At 41.7% G+C, this 23,146-nt stretch overlaps 1 protein-coding gene across 1 annotated transcript in view; it reads left to right on the plus strand.

The window, feature by feature from the left end:
• Positions 1–2,492, plus strand: part of TMEM30B (transmembrane protein 30B) — a 36,582-nt gene extending 34,090 nt beyond the window's left edge. Inside the window, exon 2 of the mRNA XM_060141838.1 lies at positions 716–2,492. Within this exon, the coding sequence (XP_059997821.1) occupies positions 1,290–2,351 (1,062 nt within the window). The 5' untranslated portion in view covers positions 716–1,289 and the 3' untranslated portion in view covers positions 2,352–2,492. The remainder of the gene's footprint in view (positions 1–715) is intronic.
• Positions 2,493–23,146: the final 20,654 nt, after the last annotated feature.

Genomic DNA, 23,146 nt, shown 5'->3' on the forward strand with positions numbered 1-23,146 from the left:
CCTGAATGCAATATATTATTCTAAGTGCAGAAGTGTAATATAGCAAATATTTAAGTTATCTGCATTTTAGGAGCGGGAAGAGAGGCAGAAACACCTCAATACCTAAGGAGGATTTAGCACAAAGTTGAAATGGCCTGACACCCTCTTTTGTATATTGTACCAACCTAGATATAAAAGCCAGAATCGCAAGAAATGTTCCGAGCTATTTTGGGTTTCCTTTGCAGTAAGTCCTATAAAACCTTGTAGTTCACCTCCTTAGTCCCAAAGTCCTAACATCCTTGATTGTGGATAGCAGCTAGGTCTTTTGGGACCTTGGGTCGGACTTTTTTCCAGTCAGGCAAATAATCTGAAAAGGAAAAGAAATCACATGTAGTCCAGTGCATTTTTCTCCTTGTGTGGTTTCTCCACCAGCTAGAGAGATATTTAAAGGCTCTGAACCTCCTGCCATCTTTAGTTCTCTTTTTTAAGTGTCATTTTTAGAGAACTTTCCACTTTTCTTAGTTATACAGCCAGATTGGGACACCTAGCCGGAAAATCATTTTCCCTTAAAAAAAAAAATTCTAGAATTTGAATGCAGGCACGGCATTCCTAAACCGATTTACCATAGTGCAGTCTCTTGGGCATTACAACTTGTGGCTGCAACTTGACTGAAAGGGGGCCCCTAAGTTAACCTACAAAGACAAGAGGGTCCAGAGACACTTTTTTCCACTTTCAGATAAAAGAGAATTAATTACCTGAAATCTTCAAGGCTCCAGGACGCACGGTGCAATCCCTCAGTGGAACTTTGTGCTGGAGGCTGCAGCTCCTGCGATTTCGGGCAAGACTGGCCCAGGCACTCTAGTCACTTGGAAGGCGGAAGGGAAGGAAGTACCTGAGCAAGGTATGAGCCACTCAGAGGCATCCTGGGGCCGCCACTCACCTCGGGGAGGAGGAGCTGGAGTCCGGACCCACCCGGATCGAGAGGAAAAGCGAGCTCTGGGCCCGCCAGGTGAGGGAAGGAACGCCCGCCCGCTCACCTCCGAAGAGGCGGGGCGCGGCTCTCGATTACCCGCAGGGGCGGTGCTGGCCGATCACCTGGGCCGAGGCGGAACTGAAGGGTCCGGTCACTGCCCGGAGAACCTGTAACTAAGACTCACCTGTGCGGGGGTCGGAGGCGGGGCCGGGGCCAGAACTCACCTGAGCCGGTGGAAACCTGCCCTGGGGGTAGCCCCGGGTTCGCCCAGCGAGGAGGGGGAGGCGCCCCCGGCCGGCCCCATCCGAGCTCCCCTCCGTGGGTCCGCGCGGCCGCCATGACCTGGAGCGCCACCGCCCGGGGCGCCCACCAGCCCGACAACACCGCGTTCACTCAGCAGCGCCTCCCCGCCTGGCAGCCGCTGCTGTCAGCCAGCATCACGCTGCCGCTCTTCTTCTGCGCCGGCCTGGCCTTCATCGGCCTGGGCCTGGGCCTCTACTACTCCTCCAACGGCATCAAGGAGCTCGAGTACGACTACACCGGCGACCCGGGCACCGGCAACTGCTCGGTGTGCGCCGCCGCCGGCCAGGGCCGCGCGCCGCCGCCCCGCTGCTCGTGCGCCTGGTACTTCTCGCTGCCCGAGTTCTTCCAGGGCCCCGTGTACCTCTACTACGAGCTGACCAACTTCTACCAGAACAACCGGCGCTACGGCGTGTCCCGCGACGACGCGCAGCTGAGCGGGCTGCAGAGCGCGCTGCACCACCCGGTCAACGAGTGCTACCCCTACCAGTACAGCGCGGCTGGCCTGCCCATCGCGCCTTGCGGCGCCATCGCCAACAGCCTCTTCAACGACTCCTTCTCGCTGTGGCACCAGCGCCTTCCGGGCGGGCCCTACGTCGAGGTGCCGCTCGACCGCACCGGCATCGCCTGGTGGACCGACTACCACGTCAAGTTCCGCAACCCGCCGCTGGTGAACGGCAGCCTGGCGTTGGCCTTCCAGGGCACCGCGCCCCCGCCCAGCTGGCACCGGCCGGTCTACGAGCTCAGCCCAGACCCGAACAACACCGGCTTCATCAACCAGGACTTCGTGGTATGGATGCGCACGGCGGCGCTGCCCACGTTCCGCAAGCTGTACGCGCGCATCCGCCAGGGCAACTACTCGGCCGGGCTGCCGCGGGGCACCTACCGCGTCAACATCACCTACAACTACCCGGTGCGCGTCTTCGGCGGCCACAAGCTCATCAACTTCAGCAGCATCTCGTGGATGGGCGGCAAGAATCCGTTCCTGGGCATCGCCTACTTGGTGGTCGGCTCCCTCTGCATCCTCACGGGATTTGTCATGCTGGTCGTCTACATTCGCTACCAGGACCAGAACGACGACGACGAGGACGACGAGTAACCCCTGCTTTCAGAGTACCCTTTCTGCTTCTTGCCACAACGCTCTTGCAAGCTTCTTTTGGTTTCTCCCTCCCGACTGTCACCCAGTTCCAACTTCGCCTCACTTTGCCTCCAGTTGTGGATGAGGGGACCAGAGAGAGAGAGGAATTACACCCGATCGGGGGCTTCCAGACTCTTCTGGGGTGTTTGAACTGCTAGAGTGAGACATCCCTGCACATTGTCCCCATCTCCTTCACGAGTTGACACGTGAGGTTCTTTGAGAGAGGAAGGGACGGCTAGACTCCTCTCATTCAACCCCCATCTGGTGAAGAGATGTTAAATAACTCATTCCAGATCTAGCAGCTGCTCGTTGCCTCCTGACGCTGACTCTAGAGCTTTAACCGCTACAGTACAGTGGTTTTCTTTTTTCTTTTTTGGGGGGTGGGAGTGTAGAGAGGGAAGCCCATAAATAACCAGCAGAGACATGGAGGGGTGGGGGAGAACATATTGATTAAAAATGTAGGTAGTTTTGGAGGCCCCATCCCCAGAAATTCTGATACAATAAGGCTGCGGTGAGACCCTGGAAGCTGCGGTTTTAACAAACCCATCTGGAGATTCCTCCTGTATTCCCTCAAGTTTGGGAATCAGTGCCCTGAACCAGGGAGCAAGTAGGATAACTGCCTGTTTCCCTATTTCCTCAGGTGTCTGAAGCTGGGCCTGACGCAATCACTGCGTCCAATTTTCCAGGGGGTCATTTGTTCCCAGGGGCAGTGACAAGCAGGTTTGGTCTAGCACTCCTTCTTGAACACAGGAAGCTCTCTACAATGTGCAGAATAAGTGAAAACAACTAGCTGGCATACAGATTTGCAGAGCAGGGTTTGTATCAATTCATTTGATATTTGAGTGTAAGAAATTAAAAGGTTTTTTGAGGGGGCAGGGTGGCCAGGTACTGTGTAGAAACTGGAAAATGCCAGGTCAGTTTGTATAGTTCAGAGGGAATGTTTTAACCTTAGAATCAGATAGCTGGAGGGGATCTTAGATTTCCCTAAAGTCATATCTGTGTCTCCTGACTCTGGACCCAGTCCTCTTTGTCATCTAAATGACTTTTTATGCTTAGAGAGAAAGGGCTACGTTCATACCTTTTCCCTTGGGTTTAAGAAAAAAAAATTTTAATCTATGTTCTCAGATGAACCATGTTTGTTTTTAGTAATATGTTTAAATGAATGCTAAGGAATATAGTCTTATGTAAACTAGAATCTTAAGAATTATTTGAACCTTTGAGATAATGTTAAACTCTGACTGCTCTAAAATCATTCTAATATATGTAAAATTATTCTAAGAAAATAGAATTTTAAAAACCCCTTTTATGGCAAAAGAACTTTAAAAAAGTGAGATCATCTTAACCAGTTTATTTGCCAAAAGCAGTTATTTGGTGTTCTGTCAGAATTCTCAGTGTCTGTTCTCTATTACGGCTACTTTCCAGTTACTACAATTTTTGCTCATGCCTATAAGGCAGTGCAATACCTTGAGGTATTTTTCTTAAGTAGTCAAAGCAATATTGAATTGTATTAAATAATTTACATTAATTTTATTTTACTCTTCTAGTCCTTTGAAAACTAATAGCCGATAGACATGCATGTTCATTGACATCTGTCTCAGATCTTCTGGAACAGTCGTGATTTTAGAGATTCTGTCTCAGTATTTACATAAACCAAAAAATGTTTTATAATCCCAGTGTGCTGGCTTCCCAACTCCTGAATATAGCACAGTTTTACTGTCAGATTGTGTATTGTGATTTTAGGCTATGAATATATGATCAGATATATAGAGAGTAATTTTTATTTATTATGAGTGTTTGATCGAGCAGCTCACTAGCCTAGCCCTTCTTTATGATGGATAAGAGAATTTACTACATTTTTTTACTACTTAGTTGAGAACAACCATGTATATTGCCATCACTTTTACAATAATCATTGTATTGCTTTAAAAGTTTAAATGGGACTACAAAATTTAAGGTATTCTGATTAAATCAATGAATATGGTTCCAAGCCCTATTTATTCTCCAGGTTTTTGAAAGAGAATAAAGGTTATGTTTGTGTTGCCTTTTTTATCGCACTTGCTTAATTCTTTTGAACTATGATCTTAAAGGCACAGACGTTAAAAAAGGTACCAACTAGCAACCACTTTGCTCATTTGTTATTAGCAGATTTATAATGCAGAAAGAAAATCATCTTTCATAATAAAGCTCGCAGTGAACTCAATCTTTCAGTGTTAACTTCCCAGTGCAGAATCTGAGCTTATATCAACATCAACATGTAGTACAAATCAGATGATCTTCAACTATTGTTTGAATTTGGTAAAATTTGGTCAATTTTTAAAATATTTTATTTATTTATTTTTGCCTGCGTTGGGTCTTTGTTGCTGTGCGTGGGCTCTCTCTAGTTGCAGTGAGCGGAGGCTACTCTTAGTTGCGGTGTGCAGGCTTCTAATTGCGGTGGCTTCTCTTGTGGAGCACAGGCTCTAGGAGCACAGGCTTCAGTAGTTGTGGCTGGCGGGCTCTAGAGCACAGGCTCAGTAGTTGTGGCACACGGGCTTAGTTGCTCCGCGGCATGTGGGATCTTCCCGGACCAGGGCTCGAACCCGTGTCCCCTGCATTGGCAGGCGGATTCTTAACCACTGCACCACCAGGGAAGCCCTGTGGTCAATTTTTAATAATATTTAGTACTAAAAGTTACTAAAGAATGTGATTGCAGTAATCTTACTTCTCCATTTCTGCATTTTACTCAAATTCTAAATTGCAATTATTTGTTGGGTATTTTGGACTACAACGCCTCAGAAATTTTAAAAACAAAACATTCTCCTGCACTGTAGCATTTTGTTTGGTATCTCAGCATTTTAGCTGGACTTGAATTCTCATGTTGTCCAGTAAAGGCTTCCTAGCTAGAGCTGTGTCATCTGGAATGAGACAGAAAAGAGTGAACCTCAACAATTGGACTGGAAATGTGCTTTGATCTACCTTGTAAACCACAAACAAAAGAGAAACTAATTAATGTGGTTGGCAGGAACTCCCAAAACAGAATAATATAACAAGAAAGATTTTCCAAGGATCTCCAGAATCAAATCAACTAAACAATTCACAGACTATACAGTTGTTACAAATCAGAGACAGAATAATAGTCTGAGATTTCCTTTAGTAACAATATCACTTCACACTATATAACCACAACCCCTTCTGCCTTGTGGTGTCTGTGCTCTCTTCCTGTCATTGGGGATCTCAACAATCTTGACTAAGATCTCAAAGAGTTATTGGTAGAGCTGCAGTGTAATCAATTCCTTATATGCCCCTGGGTATAAGTCATCAGTTACGGTAATAATACTAAATTCCCCCTTCCTTTATTTTCATTGGGCATTTCTTTGCATTCTAGTTTTTTTTTTTTTTCCTACAGATAAAACATAGCTGACTGATTTCGACGACAAAATTAAAATTTTTTTTAACTTCAGTTTTTTTCCCCCAGGAGAATTTCTCGTAATTTCCCTCCAACAAAAGCAGAGTCATTTATAAAGTGTCATTGAGAGAGTCTTAAGTGAATCTGACCGAAACACATTAAGGTCCCTGAGAGATCTTATCTGAAAGTAGCATCTTGTGTAAAGAATTTGCAAAAATCGCAAACACCATTGACTCTATGTATACCACCATCCCCCATGATTTATCTGATAAGACTAACGACATGTATTCAGGGAAAAATACTTCCCCACTGGTTTGCCACCTGGCATTATGATTCTCACCTTTAGCGGTAATGGTGTAAATTAGTTCACCACAGCAAGGTGGCATTCCTTTATTCATGCACTTGACTGAGCAGCTCACCATAGGACAAAGGAAGATCCTGAGGCAGTGAAACCCAACATAGACTGGGGGTGTGGAGGGAGAGGAGAGAGGAAATAAAAAAGAAAGGTGAAGTTTGGAGCGAGAAGCAGTTTTCTGGGCCAGCAAGTTGTCCAGAAGGGGAAGACTTGGCCACAAAGGGAGCCCACTGCAGAGGGCAGAGCTCTCCAGCGGACTCATTGATGATAAGGCCTTTGAGAAATTTACTAAGTGGATGGTAGCTCACCTTCTGAACCTCTCAGCTTGTCTTTTTGATCAATTTCAGTATGATTTATCTTCTTCCTTAGAAGCAAAGGGTATTACTGTCAAGAACCTCCTCTAATAGCCTTGCTCTCCACATTGGAGCTCTTAACTAAATTCCCATTAAAGTGGCTGAAACCTAACATTACTGATGAAAACTGTAAGTGATGTGTCATTAATAATGATACTTTGTTCTTCTAAAAGGCCTTTGTTCTGAAAGTCCAAGGTGCTTAACACTATGTGGTCTCATTAATCTTAGCCATCAAAATGCATGAGCTTTTAGAAAGTCATCAAGACTAATGAGGGAGAAATAGATTCCCTTCTATTTTGCTCAGTTTTGTTTGGAACTCGACAAAAGTAGGCAGTCTTCTACAACAAAAGCACAACCTCTGGATGTGGCCGTGATATCATTTCAATGATTTGAATCACTTGAGTGTTCTCAAAGGAAGACTTGATTAAATCTTGTTATGATTTTAATAAGTAAAAGACATATCCCATTTTTGTTAAAGAATCCAAAATGAGAGCTGCATCACTTCCTATTCATAGCAAATGACAGAATGGAAAACACTTTTTACCCTTCCCTTTTTGTTTGTACCTACAGGGCTTTAGGGGTGAAGACTTACCTTGTTACATCAAGATAGTTTGCAAATAACCGAATGATGGTATCTTTCATACCATTAGGGGGCAAATTAGCTCATTTATTCACTTTCATGAATCTTTAAAAACACTGACCATCATATATATAAATGGCATAATCTCTATCTCCAACCTTAACTTCTCTCCAAACTCACAAGTCCAGCTGCCTCTGGGACACACTTAAATGTCCTACAAATAACATAAGCTCCACGTGGTCAGCAGGAAACCCATTGACCTTTCCTCCAAACTCATTCTTCCAAGAATAGTCCCAGGTGCTGAAAATGACTCATCTGTCCCACTCAAGCATCCAAGCCCCAAACCCGAACTACCTCCTTGATTCCTCCCTCTGTTTCTTCCCGCATCCAACTGGTTATCAGATCTTGTTGCTTCCAGATCCCAAATGCACTTTCAATCAGGTCTCTCTTTGTCACTGCCCTGGCCCAGGACTTTGTTATTTTCCATCTGGAAGTTGGAGGAGCCTGCTAATTGGGCTCCAGTTTATTTTCCACATCCCAGCCACGAGGAGCTAGCCAATACACAAACCTCATCACGTGACCCTCAACTTCAGCTCTCTCATGTCTACACACAGCCTACAGGAGGAAGCCTAAATTCCTCAGCAGGGCCTTCAAGACCTCCATGGTTGGCCTCGCACTGAATCTTCATCCCTTCTTTCTCCAAGGCTCCAGCAAATTTCAGCTATATCGAATGATTTGAAGAGGGCTGAACCCAGCATCCCCTTGTGTCTTTGCCCGTGCTGGTCTTGCACGTCCACCTGACCACCGGAATCTCCCCAGTCATCCTCAAGACCATGCTCAGCGTTTGGGTCTCCGTCCTCTGTGAAGTCCTCCACAAGCCCTCCTTGCCTCCTCCACTGTGTCCTCAGCCTCGTCTTCCCTTTGTGCTTATTCCTCTCTCACAGCCCTTGATGCGCTGCCTGGAAATTCCTTATTTGGTTATCTACCTCCATATTCAAACTGTTAGTTCTTTGAGCACTGAGGATTTCTTTTTTCTCATTTATCTTTATTATTGCCAGTGTCAAGCTGAGTGACCAGCATGTGGTGGGTCCTCAAACATTTGTTGAATGATTATTAGGAAACCGACGATTCCATGACTTAACTACCACTGAACAGCTTATTTCTTACAATATAGTCGAATGCACAGGAAATCATTGAGGAAACCAAGGAGGTGTGGAGATGACACCCTACACTTTTGAAAATCTTACAATAAGGAGTGCTGTGAATGCACACGTATTTTTGACAGCATGAAAAGACTAAACTTAGAGTTCCCATTTGGATAACTTAAATGTGCAGTCGGGTTTTCCTCCATAAACTAATTTGCAGAAATGAATAACAGATGGGTTACACTAGTTCACTGATAGTGGGGACAGTTACTTTATACTCAAAGGTAATCAGTATCTTTCCTATTAAACTGCAGTAAGTTAATGGAATGTTTATATTTTTGTGGTGCTTTTTATAGAGAATTGTTTTACTTACTGTAGTATTCTATAATAAAATGTAAATGAGCATTGCTTTCCTCCGCCAGATAATTACCCCAGAATCCATTTAAGTGAAAATAGCATTTGTAGAGAAATATCCAGAAAGAAAAGCAAAAATAAATGGAATACTTGTTGTCCCATTTGCCAGCTGGTGTTTGGTTTATAACATTTGGCATATCTTGATATCTACATAATAGTAGTTTTAAAACCATAAATAATATTTTACAGAGGTCACACCATAGTTATTTAAGTTCAGGGGTTTATTTCCCAGAGCACTAAGTAGCTATGAATGAATTATGTTTAGTCTGATCTGCCACAGAAGGGCCATAAACCTCCAAGTCACAGCAAACCGTGGAATATTACTTCAATACGTCAGGAAAATTGTACATGTAAAAGAATAATGCATGATAAGGGAAAGGTATTTTTATTTTTCTAAAGTAATATATATTACCGGGCAGGAGCTATAAAATTTTGTTATGTTAAGCTTTCCTCTGATTCTGGAAAACAAGTTAAGAAACAGCTTTGCCTGGTCAGCCCTAAGCTGGCAAAGCAGGCTGTGGAAACAGGGAAGGCCTAGGAAGGAGAGTTTGGCTTTGAATCAGGAACAGTTTTTCCTTCTGAGAATGCTGCACCTCAAAAAGATGAAAGCAAGGAAAAGCTGCAAGAAAGCAAGAGATGGTTTTGCAAACTTCTCTTTACTATCATCATCCTTCGCCCAGGCAAACGTTTTGGATTCCCAAGCAAGTGTTTTTGTAGCTACCCAGAAGTGAGTGTAGAGACAGTTTTTAGCACTAAGGCCCAATTTACTTTTAAATCTAGTTAAAATGCTGAAATGAAATTGTTAAGCATTTACCAGACAACATGCTATGTAATTTCCTTGGTTTTCTCCTTTACCTTTTATAACAACCCTAATATTATCCCCATGTGCATATGCAGAAACAGAGGTTTGGAAAAATAAAGAAACTGGTCCAAGGTGACATGGTTGGCAAGAGACAGCCAGGAGGTCAGTGTGACTGCAGAGGCTCTCAGCTATTCAAAGCCGATAGTGTCGCCTTCCAGGCAATGTTCTCAGCGCCTTATCTATGTTACCCCATTGTAATCCTCACAACAATCCTGTGAATTGGTGCTACTATGAGGTGCATGTCACAGATGAGGAAGTTGAAGCTAAGAGGTAAAGTAACTAGCCTAAAAGGCAGCACAGATAGTAATGAAGAGCCAGGATTCAAAGCAGCTTGTCAGACTGAGGATCCACACGAAGGCACTCAGCTTCTCATCCTCTCTGAATATTAAGAGTAATCTCGTGAAGGAACAAACATAGACAAGACACCCCTGAAGAAAAGAAACAGGGGTTGTGGGAGTGAGGAGGTGGAAGGGGAATCTCGCTTGACCTACCAGAAATGAAGTCTTACTCCAAAGCTTCAGTAATTTAGACAACAGGGTGATTTTGGTCCAGGGAAGACAACTAGACAAATGGCACAGAATAGAGAAGGAATCATAGCATGAACTACCATATGACCCAGCAATCCCACTACTGGGCATATACCCAGAGAAAACCATAATTCAAAAAGACTCATGTACCAAAATGTTCATTGCAGCTCTATTTACAATAGCCCAGAGATGGAAACAGCCTAAGTGTCCATCATAGGATGAATGGATAAAGAAGATGTGGCACATATATACAATGGAATATTACTCAGCCATAAAAAGAAACGAAATTGAGCTATTTGTAATGAGGTGGATGGACCTAGAGTCTGTCATACAGAGTGAAGTAAGTCAGAAACAGAAAGACAAATACCGTATACTAACACATATATATGGAATTTAAGAAAAAAAATGTCATGAAGAACCTAGGGGTAAGACAGGAATAAAGACGCAGACCTACTAGAGAATGGACTTGAGGATATGGGGAGGGGGAAGGGTGAGCTGTGACAAAGGGAGAGAGTGGCATGGACATATATATACTACCAAACGTAAGGTAGATAGCTAGTGGGAAGCAGCTGCATAGCACAGGGAGATCAGCTCGGTGCTTTGTGACCACCTAGAGGGGTGGGATAGGGAGGGTGGGAGGGAGACGAAAGAGGGAAGAGATATGGGAACATATGTATATGTATAACTGATTCACTTTGTTATGAAGCAGAAACTAACACACCATTGTAAACCAATTATACTCCAATAAAGATGTAAAAAAAGAAAAGCCCAGAAATGATTACAATTTAGGAGAGTGGTTGCTTCTGAGAAAAGAGGAGGCGGATGGAAAGAAGCAGGGACGGGCAAACAGGGACACCAAAGGTACTGGTAACATTCTATTTCTTAAACCGGGAGGTGGATACACAGGTGTCCATTTTGCTATCATCCCTTAACTAGGCATATAGTATAGTATTAGAAAAAGTAATAGCCCAGAGAATGCACCCTGTCCTCATGAAAGACTATGGAGGGTTCTCATGCTACACCTCCACGAGGCCCTTAGAGTCCACTCCTTTCTGTGGTGTTTCCGGTGTTTCTACAAACTCACGCAACGCATACGATTAGAAGTCATTCTAAAGCATTTGTTACCTCGTTAAGGAACTTGGAAAATTTTTTAATTTAACATTTTCTTTAAGTTGAATGATAAAAATGTCATTAGATTGACTACTGCCCAAAGCACTCCATTCTAATTGAATTCAAAGGCACAGAGCATGCCTGCTAGTCAGTCCCCTGGGAATTCTGGTGGCTTGGACAATCCCAGTTTGTCCAAATACAGCATGAAGGAAGCAAAGCTCTAGGCGGGGATGGTACAGGGAGGCAATTTTTAGATTCGAAGATGCTCCTACAGGACCAAAGCCTCCACATCTCCCCCTCATTGTCCTTCATCAGAGCAGAAAACAGGAAGAAATGCAATCTAAGTGCCGATATCTTGGGAAGGGAATGAGTCGCATTTTAACCACATTCCCTCCAATTTGTTGCCAAAGGCGAACTCAAGCAGCCAAGTGGTGAGGCTTGGTCCCAGATCCTTTGCGTGTCACGGGGCCTTGCATTTTTCCTGCATCACACACGCCTGGGCTGAGGGAGTACATCCCACAGAACTGGGAAGAGGAGCCTTCAAGTCTGCCACCTGGGCCCCTGAAGACAACTCGTCGTGGCCTTGCTGACCTTGCCAAGGACTGTCACCGGAGGCTGGCTCAAGAGACAACGGAACGCGGTGTACGGTTTCTCAGGTTGAGGCTCGGCCAACCTGAAACGGGAATCCCTCTTCTAAAGATGTGCGCTACTGCCCTCCGCTGGACGGAGACAGAATCACCAGCATTTAACTACCTCTGGGCCTAACGCAGGTGGGAAGGAAAAAAATCTTTTATGTGATTGTGTAATGCTCACGTGGAATACTAGTTTCCAAAAGTAAGGTTCCTGAGAGTAAATAAAAGATGAATGCTTATAAGTTGCATAATAATTCTGTGAGTTTTAATACGTTCCAATTAATCTATCAAAAAAGAAACTGGAGTGTTTAATTTGTATTCAAATAACATAGAATATTTCCTTCAAATATAATTCTAGTGGTTACTACCAATTTAAGTTTTTTTTCCTGCTAAAACGATTGTGTTTATTTTAGAGCTATGTAAAAGATTCTTCACACTATTGTTGGAAAAGTATATGTAATCTACTTCGTTGTATCTTAGGCACCAAAATGAAAAAGACTGCTACTATTCTTCTTTTCACCAAATAACTTTGCCAAATAGGCATGAACATGTCGGGTTTTATTTGAAATTTTTATTCTTATTTATTTGAAATTACAAATTAGGTTTTTTACAATGAGAGGCTAATAAATATTGGCAAGAACCTTTCCCCGGAACTATACGAAGTTGCCTCACAGTCTTCATAGACTGACAGATAAACCGTCTCCATGGCCACTTCTTTCTAAAAAGAAAGCCTATAGAGTCTCTCTAGAAGTAAAATAAGCATGCTTACTTAGGATCCCGTGAACTGCTTACACTGAGACGGCAATTCAGGGGTGGATAATTTAAAACTTTGCATTCCTCTCTGAGGTTGATGTTGAACCTCAGAAATAAAAAGAGAATTTTTTGTAAAATATTTCTAAGTTTTGTATACATGAATCTTGTACCATGCTTTGAGACTGAGTCATACCATATTTCTTCCATTCTAAGATATACCTCCCCCCCACCCCACCCCCCATGTTTTAACATCTCTACAATCAGGATGTGTCTCAATTTCCTGGCTTCTCACTGTCCATGGCTTCTTACAGTTGCTGTCACTTAGACTCACTGTCAGCCAGGCCACAGTCATGATGTAGTTATTGTGTTGCACTGTCATAGTATTTTGGGGCAAAACACTGCATTATGTATAGACATTGAAGAATCTGTCTCTAGAGGGATTTGGAAGAGTTGGACTCTGGATATGAAGAAATTTTAGGAGAAACTTAGCCAACTTATTTTACATATACTTTCCTTTTTATGTCTGCACAAGTGGGACACATAATAAATCTATCCAAATAAGTATAAAAGAACCCCTTGAATAAAGATAAAATACAAAATTTAAACATAAGGAACTATTAGGTCCTCCTTTAATAGGCAGTATTTTTTTTGTAGTGGTACATAAAAGAATGGGACATGTTATGATTGATGGCATCTTAAATTCAATGAATTATACAGCATAATAACAGGGCAGTGGAAAGAATACTTCTGAATTCAAAACCAGATGACATAAGAAGGCATTAACTGAAAAGGCATATTCACTCAATTTCCACTGCCTGGACCATCGATCAGTTTTGAAAAGGAAATGGAATTTAAAAAATCCTCTCACTCCTCTGATGCATCCAGATATTAAAAGAATAAAACAATGTGCCAGATACCAGCATGGACCATCCCCTCAGCCTTCAGCATCCCACCGCAATTACTGGATACAGGCCAACCAACCTCTGGATCACAAAAAGCGTAGGTGAGCGGCTCAGAGATCAAAGCCGACATGTAGCTCATCTGAAGCCCACGTAATATAACTCACTGGAAGGATGCACAGGGGGATATAGTGTCAGAAGAGTGAGAATACTGAAGTGTCTTTCTCAGTCCCTGAGGTCTCCTTTGGACCAGGAAGCTTCGCTGGACAGGCATACATCACAGCTCTGTATATTACATCTCTCTGTGCTCTCCCAGTACAAGTTGTATTTGAGTGTGTGAACTTGATGACCAAACATAAATCAGAGTTATTTCTGTTGACAGGAAATAAGGTTAGGCCATCAGACATACTCAGAGCCAATATCTGCTTTCATGTTTTTCAAAGTTATGGGGGAAAGATGTCTTCCATTATTAGGACTGTCTTATCAGAGCTAAGACGGAGCCAATTCCATTCCACCTCAGTTCTTTTTCTTGGCCAAGAATGGAAACCATACTGTGATAAAATATTGGCAAGGGAGAGTTCCAAATAAAAGCCTCCCAGTCAATTTAGACTCAGCTTTGTTGAAGACTCACTTCAACCTCACCCTCTACCACCCAGACCAAGGAATCAGGTTTTTGTTTTTCCTTCAAAAATGTTTCTTGTTACCCACCATCCATCCCCACCTCCTTACCTCCCTCCCTAGCAAAGCTCATAGAATCAGATTTTTTTAAGTGTACACAGATGCAGATTCTTATGCCAACTTTCGATAGTATAAAATGTACACAGATATGAGGAATAGCAGGTTTATAGATGACTCAGGTGTATAAAGCTGTTTCTAGTTACACGTTCTTATGAGACAGTTCCTCTTCTGGCCCTTCGGAAGTTACATTTCCATCTGCCTTCGCTCTCCATCTCTGTTCCAGTGCTGAGTCAAGCCACTGGTTCAAAGGCTGGTGAGTAATTCTCCCAATAGTGATTAGCATTTCCTTGCAATGAACTCCACCTTTTCTGCGCTTCCCAGAATTCCTCGAGTTTGACAACTTTCCCACCTGCCGGCTTTATGCAGCGTCAGTGCCTATTGGGCACTGCATGCTTTCTGGATCTGCGATGTTTCTGAAAGCATTAGTAGTCTCTAACGTTCTCCCCCCATCCTGGAGCACATTTCTTTCAAGTTCTCAACATTCTTCTCCTAACCTAGTCTCATCCTAGGCAAACATTAGCACCGAACACAGATGTAGCGACATTTCAGTTTTGTGTTTCCAAGCTCAGACGAAAATTATTCTTCACAGATAATTTTAGGTGGGGGCAGTATAAGTGCTTTGAGTGACAGGGTGGTGACACAGATGACCACTGGCTTGGGAAGCGAAGATCCTGGGTATAGTTGCCCTTCTCTCATGATACCTAGATAAGTTATTTAATGTTTTGTGCCTCCTCTTCTGTGAAACGAGGCTGTTAGAGTAAACCACTGGATTCCTTTCCAGTGACAGAATTCTGTGGCTTGGGATTTAGATGGAAATTTTTACAGTGGACGGGGCATAGGACTAATTTTTGTTTTAATGTTGAAGGATTAATCATTCCCTTGAAATGTCTTCTGTAGCTTATTTCTATTTTCATGAGATGCTATTTGTAGTTGTTTTGCTGCAGTTGGGGAAAGTCCATGGTCAGACAAGTTCAAATAAGCTTTCTTCCCTGAAGGACTTTTCAGAAACTTTAACATGCTCATATGCTTATGAATCTCCAGGAATGAGATCAAATGTTGCCAAAATATGCAAATATATTTGAACAAGTACCTCTTTTTTATTCAAACACCAATTACCATCTTATAGATGTAGGGCTCCACAAAAGGCATCTTGGAGAATGGTGCCCAGGGATGGTTTCATGAAGAGAAATGCAATTGTCAAAATTGCAGGAGTTCATAACAGAGGAGAATCCTGTCGATTTCCACTGAATATTTTGTAACAGATTATACTGAGGTTTATTTTGGACTTGTTTCCTTCCAATGTCAACTGCTAACATTTTTTAAATGATATGCTTATTTAGTCCCCAACATGTGGGGGGAGAAGGAGACTTGGTGTCTGTAGTGATCTTAACCCTCTTTGTACTCTAATCCCAGCCCAACTCACACTTGTCCATCCCTCCTTATTCTCCTCACAACATGCAAACTGAGGGACTTCCCTGGTGGTGAAGTGGTTAAGAATCCGCCTGCCAATGCAGGGGACACGGGTTTGAGCCGTGGTCTGGGAAGATCCCACATGCCGCGGAGCAGCTAAGCCCGTGCGCCACAACTACTGAGCCCGTGTGTCACAAATACTGAAGCCCACACGCCTAGAGCCCGTGCTCCGCAACGAGAAGCCACCACAATGAGGAGCCTGCGCACCGCAACAAAGAGTAGCCCCTGCTCACCACAACTAGAGAAAGCCCACATGCAGCAACAAAGACCCAACGCAGCCAAAAATAAATAAATGTATAAAATAAAAAAATAATAAAATGCAAACTAAGCCTGCATCCTGGAAGAGCTAAAATCTGAGGAATCCAAGCCTCTATGTTTCACTGCCAAGCACTGTTCCAAAAAGTTCACTGATCTTTGAAATCCGCCAGCCCCTAAATCGCTGAAGGGGGTCAAAAGAGTTGAAAGATTCCAGATGAGGCCAGAGCAGCCTCTCTGATTTCTTCCGCCTCTGTTGCTCATTCAGGGTGTGACCTGTACAGGTCACTAAATCTCTATGTGCTTTCAACTCCCCATTTATAAAAGTTGGCCGATACATATCGATTTCTAGCATGTTTAGAGATATTGAATTAAAGTCACGACAAAGAGCAAATTCCCTACCTGATTTTTGTGTAATTACCCATAGAGGCCATGGGTACAACTCAACAGTCAGAAAGTAGCAATGGGTGAGAAGTTGCAGAAATTGACCAAATCAGGCATTCTTAGCTCTGGAAACCCTGCTACCCAATTAAGTGTGCACATTCACATCGGACAGCACCTAGTTTATAAAGGCCAATATTTAATTAGTGAGACCTAGGACTGGCAATGGACTTCTAGCACATGTAACAAGATACCTTACACTTGAGAAGCAAACCCCGTAAACTTAAACTACTGCAAAATTGTAAAGTTTAACATAAAATTGGAAAATCTGTAAATGGCCGTTTTGTGCAATGTTCTTCACAGACAAGACTGCCATACAATGGAACTGTGTAACTGCTAGCAGCAGGCACTCCAGGAAGATAAAATAAACTAGCTTTATGGACCTGAGGAATTGATTTTTAATGAGATTCTGCTTGGCTGTAATGACATCCTGAGAGAGTGATCCAGTTTCCATGGCCTCTGGTATACAGTTATAAGGTGCAGAGCAGGACCTGCTTAAACAAGATCTGTGCATTTGCCCCTTTAGAATATGAAATGAAATAAAATAAGGATGCTGTTCTAGGACACACCCCAGAAAGTGCATGTGCACGTGTGTGCACGCGTACATGCTACCACACCTTCAGACACTTTTCCTAAAGCATTATCTGCTTGTATATTCTGAATTTTAAAGGACTAAAATTCTTGAGATGACATGCATATATAACTTTTATATTTTATGTTCTCTACCAGAGTATAAGGACCCATAAATTATTAGATAGACTTGACTGATTCTTTCATGCTCCATAACCTGGGCTCCTTGCTGACATTTATGTCTCTCTCTCTCTATGTATGTATAGACGGGGGTATGGGTAAGGTATAGGTAGAGATACGGTTATAAATAGCTGACAATATAGAATGGAGAAGGCAGTGTAACATATTTGTTAAGAGCCTCAGCTTTGAATCCTCCTTCTTCCACTTCCTGGCTGTGTGCCCTTGGGCATGTTAATTTACTTCTCTGAGCCCCAACTTTATCACACCTATTTCGTAGGGCTATACTAAAGATTAAATGACACAGAGACACATAATTTACATGAATTTTAGCAATATAATATCAAGTGAAAAAGTAAATGCCAAAAGATTACGTAGAACATATTTTTTTCATAAAATTAAAGCTAAGTAACATCTAAATCTAGATGTGTAAGAATTCACAAGCATTAATAAAATTGTATGCAAAAAGGAAAGAAAGGGAATGGTAAACACAATGTTCAGGATGATGATTACCTTGAGTGGGGGGAAGGTGGGAGAACGGGAGATAGGATTATATAGCTAGATAATAGGTTACAGTCAAAGTTCTAGTTAGTTCTTGGGTGGAGGGCTTACAAGTACATACTATGAATAAGATTAACCAGCTAACTAAATGAAACTAGCCATGCATGGACTAATGATGAGAATGTGTAATGAACCAAGGAATAGGACTAATCCAATTCTGTGCCCTGGAGGGTCAAAGAAAAAGGGAAGGACAAATAGATAATATACAAGAAAGTGATTAAGCACAGTGCTTGGTACATAGTAAGTACTCAAGAAACTTTCAGGTAGCTGGCTAGGTATTTCTACAGGTATCCACACACATTCTCATCCTTAATGAGTTTCACTTCCCCCACCATCATCAATTTCCCCCCATTTCCTCTATTTTCTGATTTCCTCATTCATTTCTTTTTTCCCTGTTATAGCATCTGTATTTCCCAAATCCTTAACTTTTTAATTTTAAAAAACTTGAGGTATAATTCACACGCAATACCAGGTATAGGTCTTAGGTGTTCAGTTCAATGTGTTGTGTCAATTGTATTCACAAACATAACCATCATTTAAAACAAGATATAGATCTATAGATCTATAGATGATAGATCTATAGATCTATAGATCTATCACCTCCAAAAAGTTCCCGTGTGACCCTTTCCAATCAATTACCTGCCTGCCAGCAGCAACCTCTTTTTGATTTCTGACTTCTACCCTTGTAGATTAATTTTGCCTATTCATGGACCTCATATAAATGAATTATACAGTATATACTCTTTCATATCCCCCTTCTTTTGATTAACCTAATGTTTTGAAATTCCCCGTATTGTCGTGTATTCCTTTGTATTGCTGAACAGTATTTTGTTGTATGAATATGCTACAATTTGATTATCCTTTCTGGATAATGGACATCTGGGCTGTGTCCAATTTGGAAGTGTTATGAGCAGTGCTGCTATGAACATTGCCATATGATTATTTTTGTAGACATTTCTTTTGATTTTTCTTGGGTAATCCTTAGGAGTGGAATTGCTGAGTTGTAGCGTAGATACCTGCTTACTCTTTTGAGAAACTGCCACTTTTTTCCAAACTGGTTGAATCATTCCAAATCCTTAAGTTTGTAACATCTAACTTCATTGAAAGCTGATTAAGTGACCATACCGGCAATGACCCATTTGTGTCAGGTCCCTGTCTTTTATCAATTCCAAAAGGGCGCCCAGGCAGGGAAAACAAATTTTAAAAAGAGAGAGATGAATGTAAAGAGCAATAGGTGAATTGCGATTTGTCTGACGGTAGAACGTACAAAACAGAACAGCAAGAAAGCATTTCCCTGCTGATTCAGACCATGAAACGAATCATTTTTAAGACTACGTGGTACTTGAGCGAAGTGTGAGCCTAAATCATAGTTTCCCCAGCTGGGTGGATGCCCCTTTCTGCTCTTCGCTTCAACAGACAGACTGAATAATCTTTGGTGGGGAGGGCTGGGTGATGGATGGTAGGGACATTCATTGCTTTCCATTGGCTGGTTGAGAAAGAGAAAGGCCTGCCCTAGCCCCAAAGCGCTTACATCTGTTTCTCATACAGTTCAGCCACCCATGCTGCTCCAACCATCCCCTACTGCTGGCCAGGCTACCACTTTATTGAATTTTCCCCCTGCCCTTTTAAAAAGATGAAAGTTCCTAAAAGCTTTTTGTATGCAAGTATGTGTGTATGTATGCATGCACGTGTGTGTTAGTGACAGCAATGGTTTAAGTTAACAAACTAAGTAGCAGCTAGGTTAACCATCGGTGTGTGTGTGTGTGTGTGTGTGTGTGTGTGTGTGTGTGTGTGTGTGTGTGTGTTTAACCAATTACTCTAAGATTGGGTACCCCCAGTGGTGGAGCTGGCAGAAGCATAACGATTAGAATGTGATGACAACAACTTAAAGATAATTAGTTGACAATGACTTGAGACCTCATTAACCCCTTTAACACCTCATGGTTTATGATTAAAATGAAATACTTGGAGACCGTTTTAAAGACATCTTGTCTTACTACCAGCAGTTGTTTAAGTAGAGCTAGAATATTTGATATTTCTTTGATATGGCTTCCATTCTTTTGGAACCACCAACAATGATTATACAATATGGTTATCATTATTCTGTGGCCATCAGTGGATTAAGGATTTATGCTTTTATTCAGAAATCTGTTCTTTTGCTTCTTTCCCCAACACCCTCCCATTCTCATCCAGCCTTTTAAACTAAGTGATGGTGAAACTTTCTTTTTTAAGTCAGCCCCTTTGTTCTTATAAATTATGTGGATTGATAAAGTCAACTGTGATTTTTACTGAAATCACTCCAACTGGTAGTTTAATGGCTGGAGAATTCCACCATGATAATCACAGGTGTGGGTGTGTTTAGACGAACCTGGGATATTTCACAAATCTGCTAGCCTCAGGCTCCAATAAACATAGGACAGTTTTCATTTTTCTTGATGGGTCTTCAATAAATATTTAATAGATGGATTGATGCTGAGATTCCACCATCTTCCAAAAACTTGTTCAGTTTCCTGCTGCCTCTAAAATAGACACCATTTAAACCACTGGAAGCAAAACCTAGTGGTTCTATCATTTGTTACTAAATATTTCTTAGGAAAGAAGTGTCAGTGCTTCTGGGACAATCTGATTATACTACATATTAAACTGCAAATATCACATGACATTTGAATACGTAAGAAGATTTGAAATAAACTTTATTTGGTTATAAAATGTTAATCGCCTATAAAGCTATAATCTTAATATCAGTCGTACTATTTAGACACGTAATAAGTTGTACTGTTTAGACATTACAACCATTTATTTGATGTGGAAGTTTCATATTAATGAGGCCAATACTACTAAGTTTGTCCACTTTCAGGACAGTGGTCCTGACCCTCTTTTGGGGTCACAGACCCATTTGGGAATATGGTGAAATCTATGAAACCTCCAATTCGTAAAAAGCCTCTATTCACTTATGCAACAAGTTGATTAATTTCCTGGGATTTATGGATTCCAGATTAGTATTCTCTTATCATCAGTAACATAGAGGTGATTTTAATATTCTAGACATGTTGGTGACAATCTATAAAACAAATGAAGGGAAAATGGACCATGTGTGAACAGATCACATTCAAGTTGGAAATCTGATCTGAGAGAACGACCTTACTTAGAAATCCAATCAGAAAAAAAAAATGGAACATTATAAAATAAGGGTCAAGTGTACAGTGGATATTTATTGAAAAGATTGATTGACCAGAAGTTCTGGGCCAAGGCTTCTCACAATATAATCTATATGACTCCACCAAAATTAGGAAAGGTGCTTGTTTAAAATGCATATTCCTTGGCCCTATATTTGGCCAACTAAATTGGCATCTCCTGTGATGGGAGGCGGCACCCTATATCACAGCTGAACAAAATTCCAGGTGATTCTAACACACAGGTAAGATTGTCTCTTACATGTTCATTCTTAATGCTTATCTTATGTCTTTTGCAAAGCACTTTATATTAGTACTGTTAGGCAGTCAATGTGGATGCAGATCTTACATAAACATCCAGAAAACGCTTTTGATAACTCCAATTTGGATAGTGGATGTCATCGGGGAGAGAGCCCTTGGAAGGCAGCTGCAAACAATTGTCACTCCGCTGCACTTACCATCAGAGTCAGGCCACTTTAGATTGGCCCATCACATTGTTTCATTTTTTGGTACTTAGTCATTTGTTACAATAAAAATTAAGTTACAGGGAAGGAACACTCTGACAGGATAATGGACTCCTGCTCAGAAGAAACCAGCCTGCCTCCAATTCATCACGGCATTTATAGTGCATTAGAAGACATTACAGTGACAACATCATTCCTTTGGGGCAGGAAGAAAAACCAGATTGAGTGGAAAAGAGGGAATTTACTTCATGAACTTGGCAAACGTGGAATAAAAATGGAATCCGGGGTGGTTTAAATTGCCATGTTCAGCAAAGGACAAGGGAAAAGCTAACCATCTCTGAAACTAACATTCCAATATGTTAAAAAAAAAAATTAGCTTAGTTCACCTTGCATCACATGAGCAGTGTATGGGTTAAAATGAAATGGTTGCCTAAGGAATAACAGAGAGGCATGGAGAAAATGGGCAAAGTTAAGGCAATTTAAAATGATTAAAGCCCACAAAATATTTTGCAAATATAAAATCCTGGAGGGAAGCTTAATAATAATATTTGTCCAATGGAGTGAGCCAAAGATATCTATATTGTCTAGGTATTTTAATTGGAGGCCTGAAGTATCATTATAAAATCATAAGAAATCTATGTCTATGTTCTCATAAAAGTAAAAATGGTTGTTTGATGTTAGAAAGCAGTGTTTTGAAAAGTAGGAGCTAAAGGAATAGCACTGGGTAGGCAAGTCTGGCAACTTAGACCTGGGAACTTAATAACTTTATAGTATTTTTACTATTATACCCACACTATGTCAAGCCTGGGAAAAAATGAGAGGGCACCAGGCAACTTGGTATAATGGAAACAGTGTCTTCATTCTGTGATTTTTTTTTTTAAGGTAACATTTTTCTAAACCATGCTTTTTCTTAAAGCAATGTTTTTTCCGTAGATCTCAGATCTTTTTTGGGGGGAGTGGTTGTGAGGGGGGGGATTCTGGTTTTCTCTTAATAAAATCTTTAATTCACTTAAGAATCAATTTGAACAAAAGTCTGTGTGGTCTCATTTTCTTTCCCTGTCAATCTGTGTTATTTCCAGGGTGAAAGGTAATTTTGACCATAAACATGGTTCCCATCACACATTTCTAATTTTAACCTATTTGTCTCCATTTGATTTACACTGGGTCTAGGGCAAATTAACTATTGTGAGCTTTTATTGAAAATTAATTAGGTGGCTAAAGTGCCCATGGCAGACTCTGCCAGTGCATGTTTCTCTCTGGGTCGCCAGCCTTCTCCAGTCAAAACACCTAGCAACTTAAAAAATCCATAAAACGAATGATATAATTAGTTCCAGAGTGGAACTCAATCTCTTTGAAATCAGATGCTTTCTTCTAGTGCTGAAGGGCCATGCTATAGCCAGCATTTTATGGTATCAGGGGATTTTCCTGGGGGTAAAAAGTAGCTCACTGGAGCTGAATCACCTCACATGACTTAACAATAGTAATCCTTGTGGTACCAAATATAGCTGCATCTCTGATCTGACTCCTCAGTCAAAGCAAGGAGAAAGAGGGAAGCTGGGTTTACAATACTGTAAAGATAAAGAATATGCTACCCAGGTTGGAAAAGAGACCCCATGAGTGTGTGCGTGTGTGCATGCGTGTGTGTGTGTGTGTGTGTGTGTGTGAAAGAGGGAGAGAGATCTTATACTTAAGAAAAGCCAGGATGTAAATGTGATTTATTGTAAATAGTTCCACAACATTAAAATGAGTTTTTATTTTCGATGTATTCTGCTTCAAAGAAGAGCTCTGTGGGCTCATAAAAATGCAGAGAACAAATAAGGGCCTCTAAGTCCAATTTATATGCCGTGCCCACTGCGCACTGAGACACATATAATCTGTAAAGTGTCAGCTTC

The sequence above is a fragment of the Lagenorhynchus albirostris genome, chromosome 1, assembly GCF_949774975.1.
Source record: "Lagenorhynchus albirostris chromosome 1, mLagAlb1.1, whole genome shotgun sequence".
Lineage (NCBI taxonomy): Eukaryota > Metazoa > Chordata > Mammalia > Artiodactyla > Delphinidae > Lagenorhynchus > Lagenorhynchus albirostris.